At 30.4% G+C, this 12,858-nt stretch overlaps 1 protein-coding gene across 1 annotated transcript in view; it reads right to left on the reverse strand.

Annotated features, from left to right (window-relative positions):
* Window positions 1–12,858, reverse strand: part of LOC123668751 (polyhomeotic-proximal chromatin protein-like) — a 65,303-nt gene that overhangs the window by 20,721 nt on the left and 31,724 nt on the right. The window contains exons 8-13 of the mRNA XM_045602446.1: window positions 7,746–7,840; window positions 6,719–6,866; window positions 4,612–4,702; window positions 4,209–4,244; window positions 1,494–1,663; window positions 13–153 (exon numbers count right to left, since the gene is read on the reverse strand). Of these exons, the coding sequence (XP_045458402.1) occupies window positions 13–153; window positions 1,494–1,663; window positions 4,209–4,244; window positions 4,612–4,702; window positions 6,719–6,866; window positions 7,746–7,840 (681 nt within the window). The remainder of the gene's footprint in view (window positions 1–12; window positions 154–1,493; window positions 1,664–4,208; window positions 4,245–4,611; window positions 4,703–6,718; window positions 6,867–7,745; window positions 7,841–12,858) is intronic.

Consider the following 12,858-nt stretch of genomic DNA (forward strand, 5'->3'; position numbering starts at 1 on the left):
AAGTATAATTACCTGTAATGGGCTGATGATCTGCGCCTGCGGTTGTTGTCCGAGGACAGGTTGAGACACTTGAACGCATTGCGCTTGAACTGGGACGGTCTGTGCGCCCGCGCCGCCCACCTTAGTGGCCGCCACCTTACCGCCACTCATGACCTGCTCAAATTTTATAAAAATATATAAAAATCTCGTGTGATAGTGTTTCTTACCAATTAAAAAAAAAATGTTTCCAATTTTTTCTGTATATTTATTAGGTCTGAAAATATTATTATTTTTATCCCGCAAAGTGATAATCACGTCACTATTTATATGCCAGAACAACGTTTGCCGGTTCAGATAGTATATAATTATATGGTAAATAATAACTTATTTTTATTGAATTTTTGGAATAATTGTTTATTTTTTATTTATTTTTTTGTGTATATTTAGTAGGTCTGAAATGAAAATATTATAAATCCAAACCAATTCGGCCTCCTTTTTCTTCAGTTTTATTTTTTGTGGAAAGTTCTTGCAGAATGAAAAATTAAGAAAATTGCGCAGTAAATTGTAAAATTTTAGAAAACATACGTTTATTTAAGCATAATGTTTTTGATAGTTTGATTTCAGCAGAATATACATTCCAAATATTGTGTAACTTCAATTCAACTACAATTAATTGATAAAAAATATGCATTTTGAATAAAGAATTTTGATTACGATTTTTTGGTAATCAACATTAATAAAATGGAAAAATTTTATATGTTAACTAGCTGACTCGGTAAACGATGTCTTGCTGTTGAACGCTATTTAAAAATAGGGGTTGATCGTAGAGGGTTGAAAATTTAGAGTATGTATTTTTTATTGTTGTATTATTAAAAAAAAATAAAAAAAAAATTTATTTAAAAATTAAAAAATATATTTAGGGGTGAACTACCCTTAACATTTAGGGGGATGAAAAATAGATGTTCGATTCTCAGACCTACCCAATATGCACACAAAAATTCATGAGAATCGGTCAAGCCGTTTCGGAGGAGTTTAACTACAAACACCGCGATACGAGAATTTTATATATTAGATTTAGAATGTTCTAAGCCTATTTAAGTCTTTGGATATGAAAACAATGTTTTACGATAAATCATGACACTATATTTGAATAACAAGAGCGGTAGTAAAATATTGCCAGTCAATCGGCCAATAATCGGTATAGGAACTCAAAGCGACTGAAATCTTCATATGTTTTGTTTTCAATAAGTCAAGGTTTTATACATCTATTCATGAAATTTAGAAATATTTTGCTACAAGTAAAATAAATAGGAAACTATAAAACTAAGTCCTACAATATGGGATAAAACTTTTGGAATATTACAAAAAGTTAAAGGTTATTGAATTTTAGTTTCAAGCTAATTTGCAAGTCAGACTGAATTTTCCAAAACATTAGAAAAACATGCGACTCCATTAATTTGATGGGTGGAACCGCGTGGCACAGCTAGTAAGAAATAAAATAGCAGAATGTTTACCTTATGCATTTCAGCGGGTTTCTGCTGCTGGCCGATACCACTGACGGTGGGCTGCGAGTGCGCGGGGAGGATACTCGGCTGAGAGTTGATCACGCCCAGCGGACTAAACACGAACGTCTGGTTCTGAGTCGTAGGTATCGCTGGGATCGTCGTGTATCCGGGAAATGGTGCTGTTATACAAATTATATATTTTTAACAATATAGAATACATAACTTTAGTGGCAAGAAATAACAACACAATCTCTCAAACATATCACTTCCATATTCACTATTTAAATTGCGCGCTTACTAAATGTACCTTGTGTGACCAGTAACTTCATGTCTGGGCTTTATAGTTTTCCAATAAAAATGTATTCAGTAAATATCACTAGACTTATCAAATCGTAACCGGGTATATTTTTGTAGAACATAAAAAATAAGAGCAACAAGTATTTTACTCGTATTTTACTTAACTTCGCGATCGTGTAGTTAGTAAATATTTGTATGCTGTAGGTAGGGTTGCCAACTTTTTTTGACAAAAAAAACGTATAAAATGGTTTGGATAGGAAAAAATAAAGTATTTGGAAGAAAAAAAAAGTATTTTTCAAATTTTATGTTTTTATTGCTTTAAAAACGTATTTTTGTGTGCCTTTAGCACATGCTAACAATTTTTTGTTATGTTTAAATGTTTCAAACTTGTTTAACAATGAATATTTATATTTATATAAATAAAAATTCGTTTCTAATTTAATTTATTGACGCTATATTTCTCTCTTCTCGCTACTTTAGATTCATTACTATACATTCGCAATATATATCCTGCATCTTAATATTTAATCCGTCTTGTAATTTAGTTTTTATAATTATCATTTCACAATGTTCAAATTTAACCGCATTTTTTAAGGACACGTTAGGAAGTATTGAAAACCAGTTATCTTCGCTAAGGTCAAACCATTTTTCCAACCATTGATTCCTTAACTACATATAAACAAAGCCAATGGTCAATTTTTCTACAATATCGTTGATAGTGAGTAGTGACATCTGTGACAAATGTCAGATTGTTGACCTGTCCTGTCACATTCAAAACACCACATCTGACATCGAACATTTCGTTCAGTAATTTTAAATCCTTTCCATCATCCGTTTTACCTTATGTGTACCGTTAAATAGTTAAGTACCCATAATGAGTATTTTGTTTCACGCATCACAGTAAAGATTGAAAATAAGGTATTTTCATATACTTTATTTGTATGCAAAAGTATAAAGTATATTTACCAAAAATAAAGTAGAATACTTTATTATAAAGTATGGTTGGCAACCCTAGCTGTAGGCACACTTCTACGTAACACACTAATCGGATTTTCTTATAACTAAAACTCATACTCTCTCGGTTTAGAACTTAAAGCAGCGCGTAATATCCATTTGGTCTATTTTACTGTAATATTTTACCTGAAGGATTTGTATAATAAATATTTACAACGACAAAAGCGGCGATCGGACTTTAAATGATTTCATCAATTGAAAACATGCTCGATAGTGTCGAACAATCTCATCTGTATACAAATTTAAATATATTTTTTCATGTTGTTATTTCAATTCTGGCCTTATACAGTGTTTGATAAAAAAAGTTATAATTATATATTTTAAAAAATCTTATATCTTTTATTAATGACTAGCTGTACCCTGCGCGCGTTGCTACGCTTTTTTTGTGGTCGTATAAACTCAGAAACCTTTGAGGGCTAGTGCACAACACTTTGCTGAAGATCATGACAGGATCAAATCTATAGTTTACGATTCTATAAATGACATACAGACACACATTCATTTTTATATATATAGATGACAGTGCGTGAGTAAACGAATGACTTTGTGATATAATTTTAAATAAGATTGTATTGTTTTAGTCAAAGAACTCAATAAATAAACTAATACACCCATTTAAAGAACCTTATATTTTTAATAAATTTGACCAAATTATGAGCAGTCACAAGACACATTTTGTAAAAACGCATAAGAATCGCAAAAAAATTTTGGTGATTGAAATCATTGAAATAGTACAAATCGTTTTGGCTCCTACTTTAATATATTTTTTCATTTACTTATTGGTGATAGTGATTTTATTTTAAGTTGTATGATTAGGTCTAGTAAAGGTCATAATGTTAAAATGTGTTTGGTTTACATTATGGTTATCACAGACATATGTTGGAAATATATGGTATTTATGTTGAAATCTACGTCCCAAATTCGTATTTTTTAACAAAAAAATTACAAGTCATTTTACGACAGTAACATTTTAAATATAGGCATCGTTTATTTAGACAAAATGCCCAAGTTTTTTATTTTTATTTTTGTATACAGTAGCCATAGATCACATGCTGAAAAGCATTTATTTGTATGTTTTTAATAACTTACTACAATTAATATTAAAAAAAATACAAAAATGTTTTAATGATACTGAAATGAATATATGATCAAATAAATATTGAAGTAAAATGTGTGAGAAGCTTAAACATAAACGCAAGTGATAACTACTAATCAAAAGCATATTCTAACCTACAATTTTCACTAAATTTACTAATTCAATCATACCTAGAAAAAGCGATAAACAAAACCGGCTCGAACACCAATTAAAATATTAACAAAGAAAAGTTTATTCCCTAAACAAGACAAGACACTGACATACAAATTATCACGAGACTTTAAAGAAATACTTAGTCAGTTGAAACATATTTAAACCTTGTTCCTGATATGCAGTTAGACCTGTAAAATTAACTGTAAAACTAAATAGAGATACAGTTCACATTCAAATAAATACGGTTGCAAAAGTATAGCTTTTAGAACTATTAATAAAAAACAATATAATAGTGGGCATTATTGTAGATAATGCTTTGATATAAATAATAATAATACATAATCCTAAATAAATATATGTACAAAAAATTTAAAAACGTATTTGAAGGTTGAATATATTGTGAGCAAAATAAAAGTTATCAAGTCTTTTATACGTACAATAATTCATAGTTAATAAATAAAAGGGTCTTTAGCTATACAATGGTGGGGATACCATACTGTAAAGTTAAAAAGAATAGAAATGAAAAGCTCGAGTATATATAAAGTAATAATCTTTCACTGAACTCACCGGTTTGACCCTGTATAACTTGTTTGCCCTGCGTGGTTAGCATGTGAGGAGCGAGCTGGCTGCCCTGAAATGGTTTTCCTGCGGCGATCACCTGAAAAAAGTATTTATATCGGTTTACAAAAAAAAAAAAAAAAAAAAAAAAACAATCCGACGTCGTTTGTAAAAATTTACTGAAATTAAATTTATTGTAGTTCTTTTAAGAACTATTCCACTAGTAAGGCTAGTCGATAATTTATTATATAAATATAAATCTTTATCAATAAAAATGAATTTTGCTAAGCGCATAACTCGAGAATGGCTCGACCAAATCCGCTAATTTATTTTTTGTACGTTCCCGTTCGTAGGTTTATATATAAAAAAAATATAAAAAACAAAATTATAAAAAAATAATTTTTACTATAAACTTTTGACAGAACGAAATCTGTCCGGGCAGCTAGTATTTATATAAAATAACGTTGATAGTATATTTACCAGTTTGTACGTTGTAAATAAAATAAAAATTATATCAATAAATAGTACAATCTGTAAAAAACGAACACGAAAAGGTATTATTATACGAATCCCGCGCCGGCTACTGACGGCGAGGCTGTTCGCAATGCAAAATCTCCGGACGCATTCATACATTTATAATAATGTCGTTCCCGGTGTTCGCATATAATTTTCCGATATCGACTGAGTATATATATATATATATATATATATATATATATACATATATATATATATATATACATATATATATATATATATATACATATATATATATATATTTATACTTATCGTTGGTTTGACCTGAAACTAACTTTTTTACGAGTTTCAATAAAAATAAAAGCTTTTGGTTCTGAAAAAACTCGAAATTGGTTCGAATCGATTATTGTTGATTACTTTCGCGTCTCGGTTTTTGAAGAAAAAATAAAAAATTAGATACAAACACAATAAGAACAATGATGAAAATAGTCGAGTATTTTAGTAACAGTAACCTGGGTGACCGAGCTTAGCTCGGTATTTTTAATAAATCGTATTTTTTGGAAATCATATTTAAAGACGAATTACATATTGATAAAATATGAATAATATTTTCCAATTTTATTGACATAATAATAAAAAGTATGAACTGGTTATTTAAATCAAAAATCATGAGTGCAATTATAAAAAAAAAAATAACCGATCTGGAGACAGGGACTTGAACCGTGGTCTTCTCGGTCGATTCCGACCGGCCGATTATTACACCACCTGAGCTATTACAACTTTTTTGACAATTGCGAAATTTACCTTCGTATTCCAACGATATTGCATCCATTTTTTCATTGCCTAAAAACAGGCATAAAACGACATTTTCTAAAAATGAATTCTAGTTATATCGAATTATCGCCCCTGAAATCCCCTACATACTAAATTTGTGAAAATCGTTGAAGCCGTTTCCGAGATTCAGATTATATATAAGTTGCTCGTTTAATAGTATTAGATACACAACATAAATTCTACATGTACAAAAGGAATTACTTTTAGTAAAAAAAATTGTAGTGTATACATAGTCTGGCCATAAATGCTGTTACAATTAAAAATAAACAGAATATTACATTTGAATTTAGAATCTGTCATTTAATATGATTGTTGATTGTGTTTTCTCATTTTCACACCTATACATTGTAAAATGTTTTATGATATTAAAATGGAGTGGGGTGATAAAGAAAACCGAATCACTGTGATTGCATTACACAAAGTATGTATGGAGCCAAATACAGTTTATAAAAGTCATCATACAATGAAAACTCCTCTGGCCGTTCACGAAGTGTTCGTACGAAAACAGCGATCAAAGCAGTTAAAGAAAAAAATCGAAGATATCCTGTCCGAAAATAAAATTTTTTATCTCGGGAGATGAAGATAGCATCTAGAACCAAGTCGCTAATTTCGGAGATCACTTCGAATAAGCTGTATATATTTTTAATAATTTTATATTAATGTATTACACTAACACACTGTAATAGTAATAAAAATAACCATTAAGTAGTCAAACCTATAAAACCAATAAAACGTCTGCTGAGTGTGAATATGTATATATTTATTTGACGTTTATATAATTATTAAGTATGTAATGTAAGCCTACTTGTATTTGCTGCGAATTGATTCCTGGATGCAAAGCAATGTTGCCAGGCATCAAAAGAGGCCCTTGAGCATTGTACAGTTGTTGCAGGTAGGTGCTGTTCTGAAGGGGTTGTTGGATTACTTGCACTCGACTGTGGCCCCACTCCGCACTAAATTAAATAAAGTTTGTTAATATTTAATTATTAAGTAAGTAATTATTAATAAAGAACATAAAGAATCATAAAACAATACGTTTTTGTAATTGTACTATGTAATATATATATATATATATATATATATATATATATATGTATGTATGTTCGGGGATAACTTCGTCGTTTATGAACCGATTTTAATAATTCTTTTTTTGTTGGAAAGGAGATATCCCAGGTGTGGTACCATAATAAGGAAACTAGAATCTGATGATGGGATCCCAGAGAAATCGAGGGAAACTCTTTGAAAATCACACATAGCTTTTTACTGGGTGTACCGATTTTGATGATTTTTAATTTAATCGAAAGCCGATGTTTATCATGTGGTCTTTGATAATGCGTATTTACTTGACTATTTTTTCGTCAACCTACGTTGTTATTACTTGTCGATGTAATTGAAGTCGGTTTTTTCGTTTGCTAGCAAACACAATTATCTATTCTACTACTTTATTGTTATTAATAGAGTTATTCAGAACATTTAATTAGGTTTTTAAATTCAAAGTTTTGAAAGCATAGACTAAAGGCATATTTCGTTGGTAGCATATAAAGTTTATCTAGCTAATAATGTACTGAAACACTCATTTATTTATTTTATTATACACGTCAGAGACCTTACTAGAAAGAAGATCAAATGCCTATCAAATGCCTGTCTCTAGTTAAATAAAACTATATTTTTATTTTAATATGTTGTTAAGAGTTTGATGGTAAACCAGAAAAATATATCGGAAACTTTTATCTGTTGGATACTGATCTACTTACCTAAAACCTTGGTCAAAACTTAACCTAATACTTATAAACAGCTAGTGAAACTGGACCAAAATTTTTTAAGTATTTAACCTTATCTGTTGGGGGTGTTGCGTGTTCGAAGGAAGGCTTTGCAGGGGTGGCATAGTTGCTTGTTGTTGTATACCGCTACTAGCTTGTTGCTGTACCTGAAATTGCAACAATATTGTACAAATAATTCAATTAATAGTATATAACACACGACTCTCTCTCTCTCTGTCTGTCTCTTTGTGTATGTGTGTGCGGGCTATTTGAAGATATGCTATTAGTTTTTGTGTGAGAGACGCTTCGACATCCAAATAACTCTTGGGTTATGATTGTAATAAATATTTAATTTTAAACCAAAAAAGGTATAACAAATTCACACAAACAACATGTAAAATATATATTTGACTCTGGCACGTGCCATGCACACGCAGTTATCGAATTTATATACAAGGTTACCGCAGACACATTAACGGTCGCTAAGATGATTTGTGGCCTCGATTCCCATCTATTCATGTAAACATTGCATTGTAAATACGAGGTCAGAATCACTTATCTTGTCTCAAGTACTACAAAAGTCATGCTAATAAGATGTACATGGTTAGGAAACCAGAATATATAAATGCTGATAGTGGAATAACACCCAAAACGGTCATGTTATATGTAAACATGTTATTTCAAAATGAAAATCCATACAAAATTCAAAATCATTTCAAAAAATTTCCAGAACGTTCGAAGTTCACACGATACTTGTGAAATCGTATATATTTGAAGATTTGTTTCCTTAAAATTGAGTTCAGCTTTAAATCGATGTAGCATAAATTTATAAAGTTTAATTTTATTTATTTTGTGGTAATTGAAATAATATACAAATTACTTAAGACGTTAAAGTAGGTATACGGAAATATTTGTAATAAACTTTTCCTTTTTTTTTAAGAATATATCAATGTCTAAGCTAATAACAAAATGAATTAAAAGAATATAGCTAATTTTTAACAATTGATGTCTATACTTCGATTTACTATGAAAAAGCTTACGGGAGGAATTTGCTGACCAGCACTCGCGGTTATAACCACGTTTCATTTCAATTATAGTTAATGCATCCTTGGAATTAGTCGAGTAAATTGTAGGCAATGACATAGCGATCGATATCGCTGCACAGATCAGCTGTAAGTTATCTATGTATGTTATGTTTAGTTTCAATCTATACATATAATAAAATGGTAGGAAAGTCAAAACTGTAGATTGAATATTTTTTTAAAAGAATACTTGGGGTGTGATCTACAATCGATACCGAAGCCAAAAATATAGTTTTTAGAATTTTTGTCTGTTTGTCTGTATGTATGTCCGGGATAAACTCAAAAAGTACTGCATGGATTTACTTCAAATTGGCACGACTATTATTAAGAAGTCGGGTCAACATATAGGCTACAAATGATCACGCTATCACCTACGGGGAACGAGCAGTGAACCTTTATTTCTTCAACGCATTCTGTAACAACGAGTAATCTAACGACGCATATTTGAATGTTGTTATTATGTTAATAACCATGCTATAAGCTAGCTTCATACTATAAATAAAGACATTCTGTAGTATATTTAGTATCAGCATTGCACCCGTGCGAAGCCGGGGCGGGTCGCTAGTGCAAAAATATACATATGTTCTGGGATAACTCCGTCGTTTATTAACCGATTTCGATAATTCTTTTTTTGTTGGAAAGGAGATATCCCTAGTTTGGTACAATGATAAGGAAATCAGGATCTGATGATGGAATCCCAGAGAAATTGAGGGAAACTCTCGAAAATCTGCATAACTTTTTACTGGGTGTACCGATTTTGGTGATTTTTAATTTCATCGAAAGCCGATGTTTATCATGTGGTCAAATTTAAATTTCATCGAGATCTGATTACAACTTTTGGAGCAATCTTTGATAATACGTATTCATTTGACTATTTTACGTTGTATTACTTGTCGATATAATTGAAGTCGGTTTTTCTTCGTTTGCCTGCAAACAATTATAAAAACCAGTAATAGATACGACTGTCACTTTTTTGAAAATGATATAAGCATTTAGTTTCTTTTTGACATGATAATTATTGTAGTAGATAATAAATAAAGACCATCTTTAAACACGTTATCTTTATACCACTTTAAAAACCTAATTTCCCTAACGGAGTACTTGAATTTATCGATAATGCATATCGACAGTTGTTACAATCATGCGTATTTAATTTAGTATGTGTGTTGTTTAGTGTGGTTTCGTAGTGACAGACGATTATTTTTGTGTAGGAATCAGATAAAGTGTGCATATTGATGATTTTCCCCCGCAAAAAATGACAGACAGTTTTGTGTCGGTAAAAAACGCTATGGCTACTCCCCTCCGTGTTGCTCTTTGGGAATTATTATTGTATTTTGGCGTACCATTTTTGAGAAAAAAGTGCCATTTATGATTTGATAAAGAGAAAAGGATTTCCATTCCAGTTGACAATTTTTATTGGTGTAGTGTGGCGCCACCTAAATTTCAGCGAAGGAAAAGGAACTTCATTTTATTTATAACCGACTTCAAAAAAGGAGGAAGTTACTCAATTCGACCTATATAATGTATGTTCGCGGATAACTTCGTCGTTTATGGACCGATTTTGATGGTTCTTTTTTGTTGGAAAGGAGATAACCCATGGGTGGTACCATGATAAGGAAACCAGGGTCTGATGATGGCAACCCAAAGAAATCGAAGGGAACCTTCGAAAATGTAGTGGTGACTAGAGCTTTCGTTATTTTTTTTCAATACCTACGTTGTATTACTTGTCGAAATAATTGAAGTCGGTTTTTTTCATTTGCTAGCAATCACAATTATTTGAAAACCAACAGTGTTATTTATATACGAATGGTAACGTATATATGTAACAAGCAAACAAACACACACACACACACGCACGCACGCACACACACACACACACACACACACACATATACATATATATATATATATATATATATATATATAGGTTTAAAGAACTTTATTTTCTCAAGAACATTACAGTTCACTTATGAGTATTGTACATATAGATACTTTATTAAATATGTAACAAACAGTTCGACCGTATTTGTTTAAATAGGTAATGACTCAAAAAAGGGAAAGGTAGCAATAAAGAATCATGTTTATTTATTTGTTTACTACGAGTATTATGAATCATATTGTGAACATGGTTTAGTTTGTCTTTTTGTTTGATTGAAGGTAGTTGATAAATTAATGTGAAAGTTTATGAGTGATTTTTTTTGTTGTGATTGTATATGTATATATATTTTTTTGTTTATTTGTTATATTTATTCATTTATGTTTTATGTTTATTTATCCATTACATTTTAAGTATAATTTTTTTTTTATTTATTAATTTTTATTTTTATTTTTTTTTTATTTTTTATATTTATTCATTTATATTTTATGTTTATTTATACACATTATGTTTCAAGTATATATTTTTTAAATTTACTTTTGTATATAGAAAGGTTTTCACATATTTTTATTTCATTCGGTAGTTTATTGTACCTCATGACACCATCATATAAAATGTTTCTTTTACCGTACCCTGTTCTTGGTGTGATGAGTTTCAGTTTGTGTGTATTTCTTAAGTTGTGTGTATACTCGCGTTTGATAATAGCTGTCTGCATGCGGATGTGTCCAGATAATTTTTTTTTTTTTTATTAACATGCATATGTTTACAGTGTAAATTTGCTCAAGGTTAAGTATTTTAGAGGTTTTGTATAATATAGAAATAGGTGTTAGCTTGGGATATTGGAATAACACTTTAATAGCTTTATTTTGTGCACGTTGTAATGGCATGATATTCGTTTTAGCGGCGCTGCCCCAGACCTCTATTAAATATGTAAGTTTAGATTTTATAAGCGCATTGTACAGCATATATCGTATTTTAGGTGGTATACAAGAAAACATCCTCCGTAGCGCGCCAATGAATTGTGTAAGTTTACTTTTCAGGTGTTCTATGTGGGGTCGCCATGTCAATTTATCGTCCAAAATCAAGCCAAGCCACCATATATATATATATATATATATATATATATATATATATATATATATATATATTATTAATTTAACTACCTCTTTCATATCTATTCATCTTAGTTCTGTTACAAAAGGGCAGTATTGAAAGCCTATATTAAAATTACTTAAAACACAAAACAAAACAAAATGAAAGTTAATAGATAGTAACATAAAAAAAAACACTTGACCTTAACATTAAACATTACAGACTAACAATAAGACGCAGAATAAGTACAGTGAGTCTAAACGTATACAAATAGCCATTTTAACATAATTAAACCTTGTAATGTTACTAAAAATGATATATAAAACACGAACATTACATATTTATGAAAAAGACATAAACCGTAATTTAATTTAAATCCGCTTCAATTGAAAAACTCGCCGTCATATATGCGATATCAGCGCTTCGCGCGAATCGACGACGGGCCTTTTATGGAACTTCTGCCTACAATCGCTTACAAAATTTTTAGCAATAACAGTAGGAAATTATATAATCTTACAATTTTATAACGTCGCGCGTCATATGGAATACGAACAAAGTATTGTGTTTTTAACATTGGTCGATTTAACAATGACAGTAGGCACAGCCTAAGAATAACCCGTCAAATCAAATTGTCTTGAATTCGATACCGTTTTTACCAATAATTATGATTTTTGACAAGGTCGCATAATCGCAACATTCCACAGAGTAATTTTGTAATAGTAGTAATCGCTTTGAATCTCGCTTTGAATTTTTCGTTTGTGCGAAACGATCGATCGAAACATAGTAGAAAACGTTGTAGCGTAAACAGTTTCTTAAGACGCTAAGATACTTAATTATCTATTATTAATTAGTCTTCTGTTAAATAATTATTAATTAGTCTTAGGAGAAATGCAAAAATTGAAAAAAAAGGAAGCCAGGAAGCCAGCACTTACGATATATCGTATCCAATATCGGTAGTACGACCAACATTATAAGTAAAGTAAATTTTACTTATTCTAACCTAGAAATGTGTTTGCCACCGTACGAATTTCTGTGGGAAAAATGAAAATTGAACGGCTCAGTTCAAGAAAATAGAAACAAGAATGGATCTTGGGAGACTAAGTACCTATCTATCTCGTCACGTCAAAAGATTGTA

The sequence above is a fragment of the Melitaea cinxia genome, chromosome Z (assembly GCF_905220565.1).
Source record: "Melitaea cinxia chromosome Z, ilMelCinx1.1, whole genome shotgun sequence".
Classification (NCBI taxonomy): Eukaryota; Metazoa; Arthropoda; class Insecta; order Lepidoptera; family Nymphalidae; genus Melitaea; species Melitaea cinxia.